The sequence below is a fragment of the Columba livia genome, unplaced genomic scaffold, assembly GCF_036013475.1.
Source record: "Columba livia isolate bColLiv1 breed racing homer unplaced genomic scaffold, bColLiv1.pat.W.v2 Scaffold_759, whole genome shotgun sequence".
Lineage (NCBI taxonomy): Eukaryota > Metazoa > Chordata > Aves > Columbiformes > Columbidae > Columba > Columba livia.
This window is the reverse complement of record NW_027043796.1, coordinates 859-23,721: the sequence shown is the minus strand read 5'-3', so window position 1 is coordinate 23,721 and position 22,863 is coordinate 859. Positions and strand designations below refer to the sequence as shown.

General features: G+C 64.4%; 1 protein-coding gene across 1 annotated transcript in view; it reads right to left on the bottom strand.

Annotated features, from left to right (window-relative positions):
• The window catches only part of LOC102098986 (adhesion G protein-coupled receptor L1-like), a 28,300-nt gene extending 5,691 nt beyond the window's left edge, over window positions 1–22,609 (bottom strand). Inside the window, 17 exon segments of the mRNA XM_065048364.1 lie at window positions 822–913; window positions 1,534–1,600; window positions 2,254–2,416; window positions 2,419–2,473; window positions 3,962–4,171; window positions 5,387–5,557; window positions 8,068–8,273; window positions 9,735–9,857; window positions 13,337–13,520; window positions 14,364–14,402; window positions 15,662–15,847; window positions 17,298–17,357; window positions 17,359–17,402; window positions 18,756–18,951; window positions 18,953–19,152; window positions 21,467–22,453; window positions 22,543–22,609. Coding sequence (XP_064904436.1) covers window positions 822–913; window positions 1,534–1,600; window positions 2,254–2,416; window positions 2,419–2,473; window positions 3,962–4,171; window positions 5,387–5,557; window positions 8,068–8,273; window positions 9,735–9,857; window positions 13,337–13,520; window positions 14,364–14,402; window positions 15,662–15,847; window positions 17,298–17,357; window positions 17,359–17,402; window positions 18,756–18,951; window positions 18,953–19,152; window positions 21,467–22,376 — 2,906 coding nt within the window. The 5' untranslated portion in view covers window positions 22,377–22,453; window positions 22,543–22,609.
• Window positions 22,610–22,863: the final 254 nt, after the last annotated feature.

Here is a 22,863-nt window from a genome sequence, read left to right as displayed (position 1 = left end):
TGGGGGACAGGGACCCCCAGGACTCATGAATAGAAACAGGGACCCCCAGCACCCATGAATGGGGGGCAGGGAACCCCAGGACTCATGAATGGGGGACAGGGAGCCCCAGAACCCCTGAGTATGGGGCAGGGACCCCAATGCCCATGAATGGAGACAGGGACCCCCAGGACTCGTGAATGGGGGACAGGGACCCCTGGAACCCATGAATGGGGGACAGGGACACAGCACCCAGGAATGGGGGACAGGGACCCCCAATGCCTGTGAATGGGGGATAGGGACCCCCAGACTCAGGAATGGGGGACAAGGACCCCCAGCACCTGTGAATGGGGGACAGGGACCCCCAGACCCTATGAATGGGGGACAGGGACCCCCAGCACCCATGACCTGGGGACGTGAGGGGGGTCAGCAATCCCCAGGACCCATATTTTAGGGGGCCATAGGGGTTGGGGGGTGCACAGGGTCCCCCAGCACCCACACTCTGGGGGACACATGGGGGTCGGGGGACACAGGGACCCCCCAGCACCCATGACCTGGGAGGGGATGGGGGGTCAGGGACCCCCAGCACCCCCAAGCTGGGGGGCGCTACAGGATTTGGGGAATCTGGGCGGGGGGGATCATGTCTGTGTTTTGGGGTGCCCCAGGGAGCCCCAATTTTGGGGGATCTCTCGCCATTCCGCGATGCAGTTCTACACCCCGGGGCGGGTTTTGGGGCTTTATGGGGGGGGGCTGGTTTCGGGGCCCCCTCCTCATTTAGGAGGGCGCGTCGCGGGGTCCCGTTTTGGGGTGCTGGTGTTGGGGTTCCCCCCGTTTTGGGGCCTCACTTGATGCTGTCGAGGCGGCTGGAGTCGGGTTTGAGGGCGGCCGAGCTGCGCAGCATCTTGTGCAGCGTCACCAGCAGGAACGTCAGCGTGACCTGCGGGGACCGGACTCAGCCCCACGGCTGGACCCCCAGACCCAGGCGGGACCCCCAGACACGTGGAGGGACCCACAGACCCACGGAGAGACCCCCAACAGCACCCCCAGCCCCATAGTGGACCCCCTCGGACCCACAGCGGGACCCCCAGACCCATGGTGGGACCCCCAGACCCATGGTGGGTCCCTCAGATGGAGATGGGACCCCCAGAGGGACCCCCAGACCTACAGTGGAAGTCCAGAGCCATGGAGGGACCCACAGCAGCACCCCCAGTCCCATGGTGGGACCCTCAGACCCACGGAGGGACCCTCAGACCCACAGTGGGACCCACAGACCTATTGTGGGTCCCCAGACCCATGGAAAGACCCACAGCATCACCCCAGCCCCATGGTGGGACCCTCAGACCCAGATGAGACCCCCAGACCCACAGCGGGACCCTAAGACCCACAACAGGACTCCCAGACCCACAGCAGCACGCCAGAACCACAGTGCGACCCCCAACCCACAGCAGGACCCTTAGACCCACAGCAGGACCCCCACCACCCCACAGCAGAAACCCCAGGACCCCCACCCCACAGCAGGACCCCCAAGACCCCCACCCCACGGCGGGACCCCCATACCAGGATGACAAAGGCCACAGGCCCAATGAAGCTCCAGATGAAATAATTGTCCACACGCAGCCAGCACCTGTGGTGGGCGGGGCGTCAGGGAGCCACACCCCTCCCTGTGGGGAGGCCACGCCCCCAGCAACCAGGTGACCCCCTCAGGGCTTGGATTAGACCACACCCCCTGGGATAGGCTCCACCCACATCAAGGGGAGGCCCCGCCCCCAGACTGCGCCATTCACACCAGTCAATGCCCAAAGCTGCACCCATGTACCACCATAAAAGGAAAAAGCTCCGCCCCTATGGCTGAGGCCCACACCCCATGGATCAGGCCACGCCCACAGGGATCAAGCTCCACCCCTAGACCCTTCCATTCATACCCAGTCAATGCCCCCAGGGCCGCCATGACAGAGGGAAAAGCCACGCCCCCAGGGCTCAAGCTCCACCCCAGGGACCAAGCCCCGCCTCATTGATCTGGCCACGCCCCCAGGCCCCTCCATTGACACCAGTCAACACCCACGGCCACCATGACAGCGGGAAAAGCTCCGCGCCTACGGCTCAGGCCACACCCCCATGACTCAAGCTCCACCCCCAGAGACCAAGCCCCACCCCTAGTGCTCTGGCCACGCCCCCAGGCCCTTCCATTGTACACCAGTCAACACCCACAGCTGCACCCATGGCCACCATGACAGTGCTCAGGCCCCGCCCCCCCGGCCAGGCCCCGCCCCCGCTCACGCCTGGTCGGTGCCGTAGCTGCGGTGGTCCACGGCGGCCGCCACGGCCACCACGACGGCGGGGAAGCAGTAGCCGCCGGCGTAGTAGTACTTGCGTCGGGACAGGTCGCTCTCGAACACCTCGAGCAGCAGCAGGTAGAGGTGGACGCCCTCCAGGCACAGCACGAGAACGACGCCAGGAAGAAGTAGTGCAGCAGCCCCGCGAAGATGGGACAGGCCACCTGCGGGGACAGGGACAGGGGGACAAGGTGGTGAGGGGACCCCCTAATGATGGGACAGGTCACCTGTGGGGACAGGATGGTGTGGGGACCCCCTAATGATGGGACAGGCCACCTGCGGGGACAGGGACAGGGGGACAAGGTGGTGAGGGGACCCCCTAATGATGGGACAGGCCACCTGCGGGGACAGGGACAGGGGGACAAGGTGGTGTGGGGACCCCCTAATGATGGGACAGGCCACCTGCGGGGACAGGGGGGACAGGGTGGTGTGGGGACACCCTAATGATGGGACAGGCCACCTGTGGGGACAGGGACAGGGGGACAAGGTGGTGAGGGGACCCCCTAATGATGGGACAGGCCACCTGCGGGGACAGGGACAGGGGGACAGGATGGTGAGGGGGACCCCCCTAATGATGGGACAGGTCACCTGTGGGGACAGGATGGTGAGGGGACCCCCTAATGATGGGACAGGCCACCTGCGGGGACAGGGACAGGGGGACAGGATGGTGAGGGGACCCCCTAATGATGGGACAGGTCACCTGTGGGGACAGGATGGTGAGGGGACCCCCTAATGATGGGACAGGCCACCTGCGGGGACAGGGACAGGGGGACAAGGTGGTGAGGGGACCCCCTAATGATGGGACAGGCCACCTGTGGGGACAGGGACAGGGGGACAAGGTGGTGAGGGGACCCCCTAATGATGGGACAGGCCACCTGCGGGGACAGGGACAGGGGGACAAGGTGGTGTGGGGACCCCCTAATGATGGGACAGGTCACCTGTGGGGACAGGGGGGACAGGATGGTGTGGGGACCCCCTAATGATGGGAGTGATGGGGGCACAGGGGGTCCCAGGTGGGGAACAAAGGGGTCCCAGGGTGCCATGGGGGTCCCAGGGGTCTCAAGGGTTCTATGGGGGCCCAGGGGGTCCCAGGGGTGCCATGGGGAGCACAGGGGTCTCAAGGGTTCCATGGGGGGCACAGGGGTTCCCAGGGGTGCTATGGTGGGCATAGGGGTTCCCAAGGGTGCCATGGGGGTCCCAGGGGTCTCAAGGGTTCCATGGGGGGCACAGGGGGTCCCAGGGGTGCCATGGGGGTCCCAGGGGTGCCATGGTGGGCATAGGGGTTCCCAGGGCTGCCATGGGGGGCACAGGGGGTCCCAAGGGTGCCATGGTGGGCATAGGGGTTCCCAAGGGTGCCATGGGGGTCCCAGGGGTCTCAAGTGTGCCATGGGGGGCACAGGGGTTCCCAGGGGTGCCATGGGGGTCCGAGGGGTCTCAAGGGTGCCATGGGGGGCACAGGGGGTCCCAGGGGTGCCATGGTGGGCATAGGGGTTCCCAAGGGTTCCATGGGGGCCCCAGGGGTCTCAAGGGTTCCATGGGGGGCACATGGAGGTCCTAGGGGCCCCAGGTGGGGAACGAGGGGATCCCAGGACACCATGCGGGTCCCAGGGATGCCATGGGGGGGAATAATGGGGTCCCAGGACCCCCCAGACCTGGTACTGCGTCTTATCGATGCCGACGAGGAAGACGAGCTCGGCGAGGAAGAGGCTGATGCAGAGGTTCTTGTGGATGGTGGTGCGGTCGGACGGCAGCCCCCGCAGGCAGCAGAACGCCGAGATGCACACGCCCAGGCACACCATGGCCACCACGATGCCCACCCAGGAGATGACCGACAGCAGCACCTCGTTCAGACGGCCCTGGTACTGCCGAAACACGCCAAAAACGCCCCGCTTGGGCTGCGAAACGCCTCGGCATCACGGAGCCCCACCGCAACCCAACCCCGGCGCTAAAATGGCCAACAGAAGCTGCTCTGTTCACCCCACAGGGCTGGTGAGGGGATCCCTGAGGGGATTCTGGCGCCATTTTGAGCCCTGAGGTGATTCTGGCGCCATTTTGAGCCCTGAGGTGATTCTGGCGCCATTTTGATCCCTGAGGTGATTCTGGCGCCATTTTGATCCCTGAGGTGATTTTGGGGCCATTTTGATCCTGAGGTGATTCTCGTATCACTGTTTTGAGCCCTGAGGTGATTTTGGCACTATTTTGTTTTGAGGTGATTCTGGCGCCATTTTGATCGCTGTGTTGATTTTAGCCCCATTTTATTTTGAGATGATTCTTGTGCCATTTTGAGCACTGAGATGATTTTGGTGCCCCTGGGGCAGACACTTTATGTTTTAAGGTGATTTTCTGTGCCTGGTGCTGCCATTTTGACTCTGAGGTGATTTGGCGCCATTTTGATCCCTGAGGTGATTCTGGCGCCATTTTGAGCCCTGAGGTGATTCTGGCGCCATTTTGATCCCTGAGGTGATTTTGGCGCCATTTTGATCCCTGAGGTGATTCTGTTGCCCCCAGGGCCACCATTTTGCATTTTGAGGTGATTTCGTGCCCCGTGGCCACCGTTTTGAGCCCTAAGATGATCTTCGTGCCACTATTATGATCCCTGAGGTGATTTTGCTGCCCCTGGGGCAGACACTTTGTGTTTTGAGGGAATTTTGTGTGCTTGGTGCTGCCATTGAGGTGATTCTGGCGCCATTTTGATCCCTGAGGTGATTCTGGCGCCATTTTGAGCTCTGAGGGGATTTTGGTGCCCCTGGGGCAGATACTTTGTGCTTTGAGGTGATTTTGTGCCCCTGGGGCCACCATTTTGACCCTGAAGTAATTTTGGTGCTATTTTGTTTTGAGGTGACGTTGGCGCCATTTTGATCCCTGAGGTGATTCAGGCGCCATTTTGATCCTGAGGTGATTCTGACGCCATTTTGAGCCCTGAGGTGATTGTGGCACCATTTTGATCCCTGAGGTGATTCTGGCGCCATTTTGACCCTGAGGTGATTCTGGCGCCATTTTGACGCTGAGCCCAGTGTCCCAAAGCCACCCGCAGCACCCGGCCCCGCGTCCCCTCCGTGTCGCCCCGTGTCCCTCACGCTCTCGCGGTGCGCCATGAGCACGGCGAAGTTGGTGAGGTGGCTGCAGGCGCAGGAGGTGTGCGTGGCGTTGGTGTCCAGCAGCCGGCAGCCCTGCGTGGACCAGTGACCCGTCATGGAGCGCTCCGAGTAGTTCCAGAACGAGCAGTTGGCGTTGAAGTGGTTCTTGGCCTGGCCGGGGGGGAGGATTGGGGGGGTTAAAGGGAGTCTATGGGGCTGGGGGGGTCCTAAAGGTGGGGTGAGGGTCCCAGGAGGGTCTATGGGGTTGGGGGGATCCCAAAGATGGGGTGAGGGTCCCAGGAGGGTCTATGGGGCTGGGGGGGGTCCCAAGGGTGGGGTGAGGGTCCCAGAAGGGTCTATAAGGTTGGGGGGTCCCAAAGGTGGGGTGAGGGTCCCAGGAGGGTCTATGGGGTTGGGGGGATCCCAAGGGTGGGGTGAGGGTCCCAGGAGGGTCTATGGGGTTGGGGGGTCCCAAGGGTGGGGTGAGGGTCCCAGGAGGGTCTATGGGGTTGGGGGGATCCCAAAGATGGGGTGAGGGTCCCAGGAGGGTCTATGGGGTTGGGGGGATCCAAAGATGGGGTGAGGGTCCCAGGAGGGTCTATGGGGCTGGGGGGATCCCAAGGGTGGGGTGAGGGTCCCAGAAGGGTCTATGGGGTTGGGGGGGTCCCAAGGGTGGGGTGAGGGTCCCAGAAGGGTCTATGGGGTTGGGGGGGTCCCAAGGGTGGGGTGAGGGTCCCAGAAGGGTCTATAAGGTTGGGGGGGTCCCTAAGGTGGGGTGAGGGTCCCAGGAGGGTCTATGGGGTTGGGGGGATCCCAAGGGTGGGGTGAGGGTCCCAGGAGGGTCCCATGGGGGTTCCATGGGGGTTCCATGGGGTGGGTCACAAGGGGTCACAGTGGGTCTATGGGGCTGGGGGGGGTCCCAAGGGTAGGGTGAGGGTCCCAGGGATCTGGGGGGTGTATTGGGGACCTGGGTGGGAGTCTGGGGGAGACCCAGGGGCCTGGGGAGGGTCCCGAGGGTCTGGGGGGGGGTCCTGGGGGTCTAGGGGAGTCCCAGGGGTCTTGGGGGGGTCCCAGGGGTGTCCCAAGGGTCTGGGGGTGGGTCCTGGTGGAACCCAGGGTCCTGGGGGGGGTCCCAAGGGCCTTGGGGTGTGTTGGGGGCCTAGGGGGAAATCCCAAGTGTCTTGCGGGGGGGGGGGGAGGTCCCAAGGGTCTGGGGTGGTCCAGGGGGTCTCGGGGGGGTCATGGGGGGGGGTCTCGGGGGTTCCTGGGGGTCTGGGGACTCCCAAGGGTCAGGGGGGGTCCTGGGGGAACCCAGGGGCCTTGGGGAATGCTGGGGGAGTCCCAAGGGTCTTGGGGGGGTCCTAGGTGTCTGGGGGGTCCTGGGGGGATCCCAAGGGTCAGGGGGGTCCTGGGGGTCTGTCCCAAGGGTCAAGGGGGGTCCTGGGGGTTCCCAGAGGCCTGGGGGGAGTCCCAGGGGTCTGGGGGGGTCCCAAGGGTCAGGGGGGTCCTGGGGGGGTCCCAGGGGTCAGGGGGGGTCCTAGAGGGGTCCTGGGGGGGTCTCAAGGGTCAGGGGGAGTCCTGGGGGAACCCACGGGTCTGGGGGGGTGCCGGGAGGTCCCAAGGGTCTGGGGGGGTCCTGGGGGTCTGGGGGGGGTCCCAAGGGTCAGGGGGGGTCCTGGGGGAACCCAGGGGCCTTGGGGAATGCTGGGGGAGTCCCAAGGGTCTTGGGGGGGTCCTAGGTGTCTGGGGGGTCCTGGGGGGATCCCAAGGGTCAGGGGGGTCCTGGGGGTCTGTCCCAAGGGTCAAGGGGGGTCCTGGGGGTTCCCAGAGGCCTGGGGGGAGTCCCAGGGGTCTGGGGGGGGTCCCAAGAGTCAGGGGGGTCCTGGAGGGGTCCCAGGGGTCAGGGGGGGTCCTAGAGGGGTCCTGGGGGGGGTCTCAAGGGTCAGGGGGAGTCCCGGGGGAACCCACGGGTCTGGGGGGGTGCCGGGAAGTCCCAAGGGTCAGGGGGGGTCCTGGGGGAACCCAGGGGCCTTGGGGGATGCTGGGGGAGTCCCAAGGGTCTTGGGGGGGTCCTAGGTGTCTGGGGGGTCCTGGGGGGATCCCAAGGGTCTGGGGGGTCCTGGGGGTCTGTCCAAAGGGTCAAGGGGGGTCCTGGGGGTTCCCAGAGGCCTGGGGGGAGTCCCAGGGGTCTGGGGGGGTCCCAAGGGTCAGGGGGGTCCTGGAGGGGTCCCAGGGGTCAGGGGGGGTCCTGGGGGGGTCTCAAGGGTCAGGGGGGGGTCCTGGGGGGATCCCAAGGGTTGGGGGGGTCCTGGGGGGGTCCCAAGGGTCAGGGGGGTCCTGGGGGGGTCTCAAGGGTCAGGGGGGGGTCCTGGGGGGATCCTGAGGGTTGGGGGGGTCTTAGGGGGGTGCCAAGGGTCTGGGTAGGTCCTGGGGGTCTGGGTGGGGGTCCCAATGGTCAGGGGGAGTCCTGGGGGGATCCTGGGGTTCTGGTGGGGGTCCCAAGGGTCGGGGGGAGGTCCTGGGGGAACCCAGGGGCCTGGGGGGGTGCTGGGGGGGGGGTCCCAAGGGTCTGGGCGGTCCAGGGGGTCTCAGTGGGGGTCCCAAGGGTCAGGGGGGGTCTCAAGGATCTGGGGGCAGGTCCTATGGGTCAGGGGGGGTCCTGGGGGGGTCCGGGGTCTCACCTCGAGGTGCGGCAGGGTGAAGACCACGGGGTCCATGAGGAAGACGCGGCTGGACTCCTTGTTGATGGAGGCGGCGATGACCTGCGAGTTGACGACCAGCGGGGGGGCGCGGGCGCCCAGCTCCCCCCCCAGCCGCACCGTCGCGTTCTCCGTCGACAGGAACAGCCCCAGGTTGTTGTACAGGATGAACACCACCTTCACCACCCCTGGGGGAGCCGCCTGTCAGAGACCCCCCCCAAATCCTCCTCCACACCCCCCCCGGTGTCCTGTGACCCCACGGAACCCTCCAAACCCCTCTGGCCCTCCCCAACTACCCCCAAGATCTCCCCACACCCTCCTGGGACCCCCAAAATCTCCCCCCCCCCTCCTCCATGCCCCTCTAGAACCCTCTGACCCCTCAGAGCCCCCCCAAAACTCTTCTGAACTGCCCCAAATACCTCCAAGACCTCCCAGACCCTCCTGGGACCCCCAAAATCTACCTACCCCCCCCCCATACCCCTCTAGAACCCTCTGACCCCTCGGAGCCCCCCCAAAACTCTTCTGAACTGCCCCAAATACCCCCAAGATCTCCCAAACCCTCCTGGGACCCCCAAAATCTACCTACCCGCCCCCGCCCCCCCATACCCCTCTAGAACCCTCTGACCCCTTGGAGCCCCCCCAAAAACTCTTCTGAACTGCCCCAAATACCCCCAAGACCTCCCCAGACCCTCCTGAGACCCCCAAAATCTCCCCAACCCCGCCCCCCCCTGCCCCTCTAGAACCCTCTGACCCCTTGGAACCCCCCCAAAACTCTTCTGAACTGCCCCAAATACCCCCAAGATCTCCCAAACCCTCCTGGGACCCCCAAAGTCTCCCCAAGACCCCCCAAACCTCTGCCCTGGGAACAATGAGACCCCCCTGAGCCCCTGACACACCCCCAGACCCTCAAGACCCCCCTGGGTGACCCACTAAGACCCTCCAGACCTCCCAGCACCCTTGGGACCCTCCTGGGTTCCCCCTTGGCCACCTGAGACCCCCCAGGACCCTCCAGACACCCCAGGACCCTTGAACCCCCCCAGGTCCCCCCCAGACTCCCAGGCCCCTTGAATCCCCCACCAGGTGCCACCATGTCCCCCTGAGACCCCTCAGGACCCTCCAGACCCCCCAGGACCATTGAAACACCCCCCCAGATGCCACCATGTCCCCCTGAGACCCCCCAGGACTATTGAAACTCCCCCCAGGTGCCACCATGTCCCCCTGAGACCCCCCAGGACCCTTCACACCCCCCCAAGTGCCACCATGTCCCCCTGAGACCCCCCAGGACCCTTCACACCCCCCCAGATGCCACCATGTCCCTCTGAGACCCCCCAGGACCCTTCACACCCCCCCAGATGCCACCATGTCCCTCTGAGACCCCCCAGGACCCTTCACACCCCCCCCAGGTGCCACCATGTCCCCCTGAGGCCCCCCAGGACCATTGAAACACTCCCCCAGATGCCACCATGTCCCCCTAAGACCCCCCAGGACCCTTCACACCCCCCCAAGTGCCACCATGTCCCCCTGAGACCCCCCAGGACCCTCCAGACCCCCCAGAACCCTCGAAACCCCCCCGCCCAGCTGCCACCCTGTCCCCCTGAGCCCCCCCAGGACCGTTGAGAGCCCCCCCGAGTGCCCCCGCCCCCCCTCACCGTTGCGGCTGTTCTGTTTCAGGGTGTTGGCCGAGAGCTGGATGAAACTTTCACCCCCAAACTCCTGGGGGAACACCAGTTCCTGCACCTGCCCCTCGGTGTTCAGCACCGTCACCTCCAGCACTGGGGACAGCACACGCGTGTCACCGCACAGGTATGGCTGCACGCGCGTGTCGCCGCACGACTGTCACCACGCACGTGTGTCGCTGCACGCCTGTCACCACGCACACGTGTCACTGCAGACGCATGTCACCGCGCAGGTGCGTCACCACACATGCACGTCACCACACACGTGTCACCGTGCACGTGTGTCGCTGCACGCCTGTCACTGCGCACACGTGTCACTGCACACGTGTCACCACACACGTGCCACTGCGGACGCGTTTCGCCACACACGTGTCGCCGCACATACGTGTCGCTGCATGCCCGTCACCACACGTGTGTCACCGCACACGTGTCGCCCCACACGTGTCGCCACATGTGTGTCTGAACGCGTGTCACCACATACGCGTGTCGCCACACGTTGCCGCACACGTGTCACCGTGCACACGTGTCACTGCACGCGTGTCACCACACATGTGTCACTGCAGACGCGTTTCACCACACACGTGTCACCGCACATACGTGTCGCTGCATGCCCATTACCACACGTGTGTCACCACACACATGTCACCGCACACGTGTCGCTGCACGCCTGTCACCACGCACGCGTGTCACCGCAGACGCGTGTCGCCGCGCAGGTGCGTCACCACACATGCACGTCACCGCACACGTGTCACCGTGCACATGTGTCGCTACACGCGTGTCACTGAGCACGTGTGTCACTGAGCACGCCTGTCACTGCACACGTATCACTGCACACGTGTCACCACACATGTGCCACTGCGGACGCATTTCGCCACACACGTGTCGCTGCACATACGTGTCGCTGCATGCCCGTCACCACACATGTCACCGCACACGTGTCGCTGCACGCCTGTCACCACGCACGCGTGTCACCGCATACGCGTGTCACCGCACGTCGCCGCACACGTGTCACTGTGCACGTGTGTCGCTGCACACGTGTCACCACACATGTGCCACTGCAGACGTGTGTCGCCACACGCGTGTCGCCGCACATACGTGTCGCTGCATGCCCGTCACCACACGTGTGTCACCGCACACGTGTCACCACACACGTGTCGCTGCACGCCTGTCACCACGCACGCGTGTCACTGCATACACGTGTCACCGTGCAGGTGCGTCACCACACATGCACGTCGCCGCACACGTGTCACCGTGCACGTGTGTCACTGCACACGTGTCACTGCACATGTGCCACTGCAGACACGTTTCGTCACACGCGTGTCGCCGCACATACGTGTCGCTGCATGCCCATCACCACACGCGTCACCGCGCACGTGTCGCTGCACGCCTGTCACCACGCACGCGTGTCACCGCACATCGCCGCACACGTGTCACCGTGCACGTGTGTCGCTGCACACCTGTCACTGCACATGCGTGTCACTGCACACGTGTCACCGCACATGTGCCACTGCGGACGCGTTTCGCCACACGCGTGTCACCGCACATACGTGTCACCGCACGTGTCACAGCACACATGTCACCGCACACGTGTCACTGCACGCCTGTCACCACGCACGCGTGTCACTGCATACGTGTGTCGACACACGTTGCCGTGCACGTGTCACCGTGCACGCGTGTCACTGAGCACGTGTGTCACTGCACACGTGTCACCGCACATGTGCCACTGCGAACGCGTTTCGTCACACACGTGTCACCGCACATACGTGTCGCTGCATGCCCGTCACCACACGTGTGTGTCACCGTGCACATGTCACCACACACGTGTCGCTGCACGCCTGTCACCACGCACACGTGTCACCGCATACGCGTGTCACCGCACACGTGTCACCGTGCACGTGTGTCGCTGCATGCGTGTCATTGCACACACATGTCACTGCACATGTGTCACCGCACATGTGCCACTACGGACACGTTTTGCCACACGCGTGGCACCGCACATACGTGTCATTGCATGCCCGTCACCACACGTGTGTCACCGCGCACATGTCACCGCACACGTGTCGCCGCATGTGTGTCTGCACACGTGTCACCACGCACACGTGTCACCGCATACGCGTGTCAACACACGTTGCCACACATGTGTCACCGTGCACGTGTGTCGCTGCACACGTGTCACCACACACGTGCCACTGCGGACGCGTTTTGCCACACGCGTGTCGCCGCACATACGTGTCGCTGCATGCCCGTCACCACACATGTCACCGCACACATGTCACCGCATGCAAGTCAACGCACGCGCGTGTCATGGCACACGTGTCGCTGCACACGTGTGTCACCACACGCGTGTCACCGCACCCGCGTGGGGTTGTCCCCTGGTGACCCAAGGGTTGTGGTCTCCCCCACCCTGTGGGGACCATGAGGGGACACAGGGGTTTGGGGAAGGACCCTGGGGACGTCAGCGTGTGTGGGGTGCTGATGGGGAGGGGACAAGGACCCAGGTGTCCCCTGAGGTCCCAGACATATGGGTCAGGGTCTCCCCCACCCTATGGGGACCACAGGGTGGGGACAGGGGTTTGGGGGACAACCCTGGGGGACAACCTTGGGGACCCAGGTGTCCCCTGAGGCCCCATGGGTGTGGGTCAGGGTCTCCCCCATCCTATGGGGACCATGGGAAGGGGACAGGAATTTGGGGGAGGACCCAGGTGTCAGGGTGGGGGTCTCCCCCACCCTCCTGGGGACCGCAGGGTGGGGACAGGGGTTTGGGGGACAACCTTGGGGACCCAGGTGTCCCTGAGGCCCCATGGGTGTGGGTCAGGGTCTCCCCCACCCTCCTGGGGACCACAGGGTGGGGACAGGGGTTTGGGGGACAACCCTGGGTGACAGCCTTGGGGACCCAGGTGTCCCCTGAGGCCCCGTGAGTGTGATGCGGATGAAACAGGGTTTTGGGGAAGGGGACAAAGACCCAGGTGTCCCCTGAGGCCCCAAACATATGGGTCAGGGTCTCCCCCACCCTATGGGGACCATGGGAAGGGGACAGGAATTTGGGGGAGGACCCAGGTGTCAGGGTGGGGGTCTCCCCCACCCTCTTGGGGACCATAGGGTGGGGACAGGGGTTTGGGGGACAACCTTGGGGACCCAGGTGTCCCTGAGGCCCCATGGGTGTGGGTCAGGGTCTCTCCCACCCTCCTGGGGACCGCAGGGTGGGGACAGGGGTTTGGGGGACAACCCTGGGGGACAACCTTGGGGACCCAGGTGTCCTTGAGGCCCCATGGGTGTGGGTCAGGGTCTCCCCTACCCTCCTGGGGACCGTGGGAAGGGGACAAGAATTTGGGGGAGGACCCAGGTGTCAGGGTCAGGGTCTCCCCCACCCTCCTGGGGACCGCAGGGTGGGGACAGGGGTTTGGGGGACAACCCTGGGGGGACAACCTTGGGTCCCAGGTGTCCCCTGAGGCCCCGTGAGTGTGATGCGGATGAAACAGGGTTTTGGGAAAGGGAACAAGGACCCGGGTGTCCCTGAGGCCCCACAGACGTGGGTCAGGGCCCCCCGAAGGTCCGCGCTTTGGGGGGGGTCTCACCCAGGTTCTGGCGGGCGGCCAGGAAGCGCGCGGGCTCCTTGACGTTGTCGGCCAGCAGGAAGGCGCCCTCCTCCAGCACGTCCAGCAGCATGGTGGCCGTGTGCGCCTGCTCCGAGCCGTTCATGTCCCGCCACGACTCCAGCGCCTCGGGACGCAGCAGGTTGTCCACGGCCTCCACCACGGCCTGCGGGGGGCAGCGCGGGGTGGCCACGCCCAGATCAGGACACGCCCAGTGCCACGCCCGCTTGGACAGGCACCGCCCACCCACACCTTCCCCTCAGCTCAGCCCAGGCCCCGCCCCCGCACATGCCCACACACTCAGGCCCCACCCCTGAACACGCCCACACATTCAGGTCCCGCCTCCAGTCTCAGGCCCCGCCCCCTGACACGCCCACGCATCCAGGCCCCACCTCTGACACGCCCAGACACTCAGACCACGCCCAGGACACGCCCACACATTTAGGCACCACCCCCTAACATGCCCACACACTCGGCCCCCCCCAGGCACGCCCACACATGCAGGCTCCGCCTCCAGCCTCAGACCCCGCCCCCTGACACACCCACACATTCAGGCCCCACCCTCTGAGCCTACACATTCAGCCCCCGCCCCCGACACGCCCACACAGTCAGGCCACGCCCACCAGCTGATTGCCTATCACAGACCACGCCCAGAGACCCCACCCCCCAAACACAACCACTCAGGGCCCGCCCACCTCTAAGCCACACCCACCACCCAAGACCTGCCTATCACAAGCCACGCCCATGCAGAGACCCCGCCCCCAGGCCCCGCCAACCAGCACCACCACCCATAGGGCGGAACTGCCCATGCCGGTGGCCACGCCCATGGCCACACCCACTGCTTCAAGCCCCTCCCACCTCATGTGTCCACCCACTACCCACAGGCCACACCCATTGACACCCCCCCCCCCCCCCAGCATGGGCACAATGGCGCAACCCCACCAAGCCCCGCCCCGACCGGCTCCACCCACTTCCAGGCCCCGCCCCCCACCATGCCCCACCCCCTCACCTTGATGTAATCCTTACAGGTGCGTTCCCGCTTGTGCATCTGGGGGGACCCAAAAGTGTCAGGTGGGGACCCCAACATAAGGGGCAGGGACCCCACATTTGGGGCTGCCAGACCCCCATGTGTGGGGCGAGGACCCCAATATTTGGGGCAGGAAAACGCCAATATTGGGCTGGTGAGAACTCCCAACATTTGGGGCAGGGGCTCCCCAATATTTGGGGCAAAAGGACTCTGATGTCTAGGGCAGCACCCCAATATTTGGGTCACGAGAAGCCACATATTTGGGGCACAAGCACCCCAAATATTTGGGGCAGGAGAACGCCAACATCTGAGGCAGAACCCCAACATTCGGGGCAGGAGAACCCCAAGATTTGGGGTACAAACACCCTAATATTTGGGGCAGGAGAACCCCAACATTTAGGGAAGGAGATCCCCAACATTTGGGGCACAAGCACCCCAATATTTGGGGTACAAGCACCCCAAGATTTAGGGAAGGAGAACCCCAATATTTGAGGTACAAACACCCCAACATTTGGGGAAAGAGAACCCCAACATTTGGGGTACAAGCACCTCAAACTTTAGGGAAGGAGAACCCCAACATTTGGGGCAGGAGAACCCCAAAATTTAGGGAAGGAGATCCCCAACATTTGGGGCACAAGCACCCCAATATTTGGGCCACAAGCACCCCAACATTTGGGGCAGGAGAACCCCAAGATTTGGGGTACAAACACCCCAACATTTGGGGCACAAGTAGCCCAACATTTGGACCAGGAGAACCCCAATATTTAGGGAAGGAGATCCCCAACATTTGGGGCACAAGCACCCCAATATTTGGGGTACAAGCACCCCAACATTTAGGGAAGGAGAACCCCAACATTTGGGGCAGGAGAACCCCAAAATTTAGCAAAGGAAAACCCCAAAATTTGGGGCACAAGCACCCCAAGATTTGGGGAAGGAGAACCCCAAGACTTGGGACACAAGCAGCCCAACATTTAGGCCACAAGTAGCCCAATATTTGGGGTACAAGCACCCCAACATTTAGGCAAGAAGAACCCCAAGATTTGGGCCACAAACACTCCAACATATGGGGCACAAGCACCCCAATATTTGGGGCAGAACCCCAACATTTGGGGCAGAATCACCCCAACATTTGACCACAAACCCCCCACGGGATGCGCCACATGTAGCCCCCACCCTCCCCCTTTCGCTTCCCCCGCCTTGGGGCCGGGTGGGGTTCGGGGTCCCCCATTCGGTGCAGGTTTCGGGGTGCGTTTGGGGGGTGATTTTGGGGGTGTCCCCACCTTGTTGTAGTTCTTGCCGGCCGACTCGCGCTCCACGGGCCGCAGGGCCTGCAGCTGCGCGTCCAGGATGTCCAGCAGCTGCTCCAGCAGCCGCACGGCCGAGCTCACGTCCCCCGCGTACACCGGGCCCCGCGTGTGCCGCGCCAGCTCGCTCGCGATGTTGGCCGCGTTCTCCCCGCTCTTGATCTGGGGGGGAGGGGGAGGGCGTGGGGGGGTTGGGGGGGGGAACCCCGATATCCCTCCCAGGGGGATATGGGGGTGGGGGGATCTTGGGGTAACCCCCTGGGGAAGGATCCCCCACCCCAATGGGTCCCTGTGGGATGGGGATGCTCTGATGGTCTATTGAAGGATGCTGGGGGGCACAGGGGATTTGGGGGGACACAGAGGAATTAGGGGGGGTCGGGGGGGACCCCAATATTCCCCCCAGGGGGATAAGGGGGTGGGGGGATCTTGGGGTAACCCCCTGGGGAGGAAAACCCCCCACAAGGGGTCCCTGTGGGATGGGGATGCTCTGATGGTCCATTGAGGGATGCTGGGGGGCACAGGGGATTTGGGGGGCACAGGGGATTTGGGGGGACACAGGGGAATTAGGGGGGTCAGGGTGGGACCCCAATATTCCCCCCAGGGGGATAAGGGGGTGGGGGGATCTTGGGGTAACACCCTGGGGAGGAAAACCCCCCACAAGGGGTCCCTGTGGGATGGGGATGCTCTGATGGTCCATTGAGGGATGCTGGGGGGCACAGGGGATTTGGGGGGCACAGGGGATTTGGGGGGACACAGGGGACTTTGTGGGGGTCAGGGGGGGACCCCGATATCCCCCCCGGGGGGATATGGGGGTGGGGGGATCTTGGGGTAACCCCCTGGGGAAGGATCCCCCACCCCAATGGGTCCCTGTGGGATGGGGATGCTCTGATGGTCCATTGAAGGATGCTGCGGGGCACAGGGGATTTGGGGGGCACAGGGGATTTGGGGGAGTTGGAGGGGGACCCCGATATTCCCCCCAGGGGGATATGGGGGTGGGGGGATCTTGGGGTAACACCCTGGGGAGGAAAACCCCCCACAAGGGGTCCCTGTGGGATGGGGATGCTCAGATCGTTCATCATAGGACGCTGGGGGCACAGGGGATTTGGAGGGGCACAGGGGATTTGGGGGGACACAGGGGACTTTGTGGGGGTCGGGGGGGACCCCGATATCCCCCCAAGGGGGATATGGGGGTGGGGGAATCTTGGGGTAACCCCCTGGGGAAGGATCCCCCACCCCAATGGGTCCCTGTGGGATGGGGATGCTCTGATGGTCCATTGAAGGATGTTGGGGGGCACAGGGGATTTGGGGGGACAGAGGGGATTTGGGGGGCACAGGGGATTTGGGGAACACAGAGGATATTGGGGGCACAGGGGATTTGGGGAACACAGAGGATATTGGGGGGCACAGGGGATTTAGGGGGCACAGGGGATTTGGGGGGGGCACAGGGGATGTTGGGGGGTCTCTGGCTAAGTGGGGGGTGTTGGGGTGTGGGTCCCCAGGGTGGGTTCCCTGGGGCTGGGGGGAGGGTTACGATATGGGTCCATGACCTGGGGGAGCATCCCCATTTCAGAGGGGGGGGGGGGGTGTCTTTGTTTTGGGGCCCCCCCGGTACCTTCTGCGCCACCTGGTTGACCCAGGGGCTGGTGCAGTTGCTGAGGTCGGGCCCCCGCGGGGTTCCAGACCCCCAGCCCCAGCAGGCACTGGAAGGACGCGATGCCTGGGGGGGCGGGGGGGTCAGGGGCTCCCCATGGGGCACCCGGCCCCCCATCCCATAACCCGCCCCCCAGGACTCTCCCCCTGCACCCCCCAGTGCTCCCCAGCCCCCCAGGACCCTCCCCAGTACCCCCATAGCCCCCCAGGACTCCCATAACCCCCATCCCCATAGTCCCCCCAGTACCCTCATTGCCCCTCCTGTCCTCCCCATCCCCATAGCCCCCCAGTACCCTCATTGCCCCCCATGTCCCCCCATCCCCATAGCCCCCAGTACCCTCATTGCCCCATGTCCCCCCCATCACCATAGCCCCCCAGTACCCCCATAGTCCCCCATGTCCCCCCATCCCCATAGCCCCCCAGTACCCTCATTGCCCCCCATGTCCCCCTATCCCCATAAGCCCCCAGTACCCCCATTGCCCCCCATGTCCCCCCCATCCCCATAGCCCCCCAGTACCCTCATTGCCCCCCATGTCCCCCCCATCCCCATAGCCCCCCAGTACCCTCATTGTCCCCCATGTCCTCCCCATCCCCATAGCCCCCAGTACCCCCATAGCCCCCAGTACCCCCACAGCCCCCCAGTACCCCCATTGCCCCCCATGTCCCCCCATCCCCATAGCCCCCCAGTACCCCCATAGCCCCCCATGTCCCCCATCCCCATAGCCCCCAGTATCCTCATGCCCCTAAAGGACCCTCATATCCCCCCAGCACCCCCATCCCCATAGCCCTCCAGTACCCGCATGCCCCCATAACCACCCAGGACCCCCACAGCCCCCCCAAAGCCCCCCATAACCATAGGACCCCAGTACCCTCATGCCCCCCCAAAGCCCCCCATAACACCCATCCTCATAGCCCCCCCAGAACACCCATAATCCCCATCCCCATAGCCCCCCCCAAGAACCTCCACATCCCCCATAACCCCCATCCCCATCGCCCCCCCAGAACCCCAATAATCCCCATCCCCATAGCCCCCCAATACCCCCATAGCCCCCCATAACCCCCATCCTCATAGCCCCCCCAGAAACCCCATAATCCCCATCCCCATAGCCCCCCAGCACCCCCAAAGCCCCCCATATCCCCCATCCCCATAGCCCCCCCTAGAAGCCCCATATCCCCCATAACCCCCATCCTCATAGCCCCCCCCAGCACCCCCAAAGCCCCCCATAACCCCCATCCTCATAGCCCCCCCAGAACCCCCATAACCCACATCCTCATAGCCCCCCAGAACCCCCATATCCCCCATCTCCATAGCCCCCCAGCACCCCCATAGCCCCCCATAACCCCCATCCTCATAGCCCCCCCAGTACCCCCATAGCCCCCCATAACCCCCACCCCCATAGCCCCCCCATGCCCCCCGTACCGCGGGTGCCCTTGGGGCAGGGTCTCTCCACCAGCACCCCCTGCTGCGCCGCCGGCCACTGCACCCTGCGCACCTCCCTGGCCTCGCACAGCCGCGCCGGCCCCCCCCCCGGGCCCCCCCCCCGGACCCCCCCGGCGGGCGGCGGGACGCGGCGGGGGGGGGGCGGGGGCGGCGGGACCCCCACCCCGCTATTGGGGGGTCCCGGGGGAACCGGGGGGACCCCCGGGGGTGGCGGCGCTGTGAGCGGGGCCGGGGCCGGGGGGGGCCCCTGGGGGGGGGCCGGGGCGGGGGGTGAGGGGTCCCCGTCTTGCCGTGGGGGTGGGGCCGGGGGCCGGGGAGCTCTGGGGGGCTGTGGGGCGCGGGGGGGGCGCGCTGGGGGGCAGCGTCGTCATCGCACCTGGGGGGGGAAATGGGGGGGGGTCAGGGAGTGGGAGAGCCCCCCCTGACCCCCAATAGGGGGAATGCAGCATTGGGGTGACCCCCATCGGTCTCCTGAGCCCAGGTGTGGGGGCACCCCCTAAGTGAGCCCAGGGCTCCCCCCAAGCGACTGGGGCACCCCCAAAGTAAAACGGGACCCCGAGGGCTCCCCTCAAGCACTTAGGGCTCCCCCCAGGTGTCTGGGGCACCCCCAAAGTAAAATGGGACCCCCAGGTCTCCCCTAAGGTGTCTGGGGCACCCTCAAAGACAGGAGGCACCCCCAGGTGTCTGGGGCACCCCCAAAGTAAAAACGGGGCCCCAAGGGCTTCCCTCAAGCACTTAGGGCTCCCCCCAGGTGTCTGGGGCACCCCCAAAGTAACCTGGACCCCCAGGTCTCTCATAAGTTATCTGGGGCACCCCCAAAGTAACCTGGACCCCCAAGTCTCTCCTAAGGTGTCTGGGGCACCCCCCAAAGTAAAGAGGGACCCCAGGGTTCCCCAAAGTAAAACAGGACCCCCTGGTCTCCCCTGAGGTGTCTGGGGCACCCCCAAAGTAAAATGGGACCCCCAGGTCTCCCCTAAGGTATCTGGGGCACCCCCAAAGTAACTTGGACCCCCAGGTCTCTCCTAAGGTGTCTGGGGCACCCCCAAAGTAAAGAGGGACCGCAGGGTTCCCCAAAGTAAAATAGGACCCCCAGGTCTCCCCTAAGGTGCCTGGAGCACCCCCAAAGTAAAATGGGACCCCCAAGTCTCCCCTAAGGTGCCTGGGGCACCCCCAAAGTAACCTGGACCCCCAGGTCTCCCCTAAGGTACCTGGAGCACCCCCAAAGTAACCCGGACCCCCAGGTCTCTCCTAAGGTGTCTGGGGCACCCCCAAAGTAAAGAGGGACCCCCAGGTCTCCCCTAAGGTGTCTGGGGCACCCCCAATCTAAAGAGTGATCCCCTGGTCTCTCCTAAGGTGCCTGGGGCACCCCCAAAGACAGGAGGGACCCCCAGGTGTCTGGGGCACCCCAAAGTAAAGAGGGACCCCAGGGTTCCCCAAAGTAAAACAGGACCCCCTGGTCTCCCCTGAGGTGCCTGGGTCACCCCCAAATTAAAATGGGACCCCCAGGTCTCTCTTAAGTTGTCTGGGGCACCCCCAATCTAAAGAGTGATCCCCTGGTCTCTCCTAAGGTGCCTGGAGCACCCCCAAAGTAAAACAGGACCCCCTGGTCTCCCCTGAGGTGTCTGGGGCACCCCCAAAGTAAAATAGGACCCTCAGGTCTCTCCTAAGGTGTCTGGGGCACCCCCAAAGTAAAGTGGGACCACAGGGTTCCCCAAAGTAAAGTGGGACCCCCAGGTCTCTCCTAAGGTGTCTGGGTAACCCCCAAAGTAAAATGGGACCCCCTGGTCTCTCCTAAGTTATCTGGGGCACCCCCAATCTAAAGAGTGACCCCCTGGTCTCTCCTAAGGTGCCTGGGGCACCCCCAAAGACAGGAGGGACCCTCAGGTGTTTGGGGCACCCCCAAAGTAAAGAGGGACCCCAGGGTTCCCCAAAGTAAAACAGGACCCCCTGGTCTCCCCTGAGGTGCCTGGGTCACCCCCAAAGTAAAATGGGACCCCCAGGTCTCTCCTAAGGTACCTGGGGCACCCCCAATCTAAAGAGAGATCCCCTGGTCTCTCCTAAGGTACCTGAAGCACCCCCAAAGTAAAATGGCACCCCCAGGTCTCCCCTAAGGTGTCTGGGGCACCCCCAAAGTAAAACAGGACCCCCTGGTCTCCCCTGAGGTGTCTGGGGCACCCCCAAAGTAACTTGGACCCACAGAGCTCTCCTAAGGTATCTGGGGCACCCCCAAAGTAAAATGGGATCCCCAGGTCTCTCCTAAGGTGTCTGGGGCACCCCAAAGTAAAATGGGACCCCCAGGTCTCTCCTAAGGTATCTGGAGCACCCCCAAAGTAAAGTGGGACCCCAGGGTTCCCCAAAGTAAAGTGGGACCCCCAGGTCTCCCCTAAGGTATCTGGGGCACCCCCAAAGTAAGATGGGACCCCCAGGTCTCTCCTAAGGTATCTGGGGCACCCCCAAAGTAACTTGGACCCCCAGGTCTCTCCTAAGGTACCTGGGGCACCCCCAAAGTAACTTGGACCCCCAGGTCTCTCCTAAGGTATCTGGGGCACCGCCAAAGTAAAATGGGACCCCCAGGTCTCCCTAAGGTGCCTGGGGCACCCCCAATCTAAAGAGTGATCCCCTGGTCTCCCCTAAGGTGCCTGGGGCACCCCAAAAGACAGGAGGCACCCCCCAAACCCCCCATATCTCACCGTCCCCGTGCTCGGGCGGCCCGAACTCCAGCCCGTATCTGACGAGGAAGTGGTTGTTCCAGACGTAGAGCTGGTTGTCGCGGGGGTTGTAGCCCACGGACGACACGTACTGGTAGGGGTTGGGGAACGGCATCTCCACGGCGCGGCCGCGGTTGGCGCGCGTGTCGAAGGCGTACGCCACGCGGTTGCCGGCCGCCTCGCTGTCGTCGTCCACGTAGACGCTGCGCACCACGTAGAGCGTCCCGCACGCCATGAAGGCGTTGGACGCCGCCCGCTTGTCGTAGCCCGTCTCCCACGTCCCCTCGAAGCGCAGCGTGTAGGGGTTGAGCTGGCTCAGCACCAGCCGCCCGCCGTTGCCTTCGGTGGCGTAAATCACCCACAGACCATCCTCATCCACCGCCAGGTCCAGGTCGGTTTTGCCGCCCCAGCGATAGGGGGACGTGTCGTGGTAGTTGGCGGCGCCCACCACGGTCTCTCCGCTCTTGATGCGGGTGCGTAGGTCGTACTTGACGATGTTGCGGGTGCGTTCTTTGTTGTAGAAGACGGCGCCGTCGTAGACGACGAAGCCGGTGCCGTCGACGCGGTTGGGGAGGCGGTAGGTGGTGGTGTGGCGGGCGCCCACGAAGTCGTCCCAGGACGCGTACTCGGTGAGGGTGTCGGTGCGGTACGGCACCCAGGGCATGACGTAGAGCCGGTCGCCCGCCTGCAGGGGGTCGCGGCACCAGGCGCCCGCTTGGTGCTGGGATTCGTGGCTGGAGGTGGGAGAGCCGATGCGCTGCAGGGTGCCCGGGCACACGAAGACTGTGGGGGGGAGGGATGGGGGACGGACGTGGGGACAGACAGGGGGACATGGGGACAGACGTGGAGACGTGGGGATGGATGTGGGGACAGATATGGGGAGGGGGAACATGGGGACAGAGAGGGGGACATGGGGAGAGGGAATATGGGGATGGACGTGGGGACAGACAAGGGGACAGACATGGGGACGTGGGGTGGGGGAGCATGGGGATGGACACAGGGACATGGGGAGGGGGGGACAGAGAGGGACATGGGGATAGACATGGGGACGTGGGGAGGGGGAATATGGGGATGGATGTGGGGAGAGATATGGGGAGGGGGAACATGGGGACAGACAGGGGGACATGGGGAGAGTGAACATGGGGATGGACGTGGGGACAGACATGGGGACATGGGGACAGACGTGGAGACGTGGGGATGGATGTGGGGACAGATATGGGGAGGGGGAACATGGGGACAGAGAGGGGGACATGGGGTGGGGGAATATGGGGATGGATGTGGGGACAGACAAGGGGACAGACATGGGGACGTGGGGAGGGGGAGCATGGGGATGGACACAGGGACATGGGGAGGGGGGGACAGAGAGGGACATGGGGATA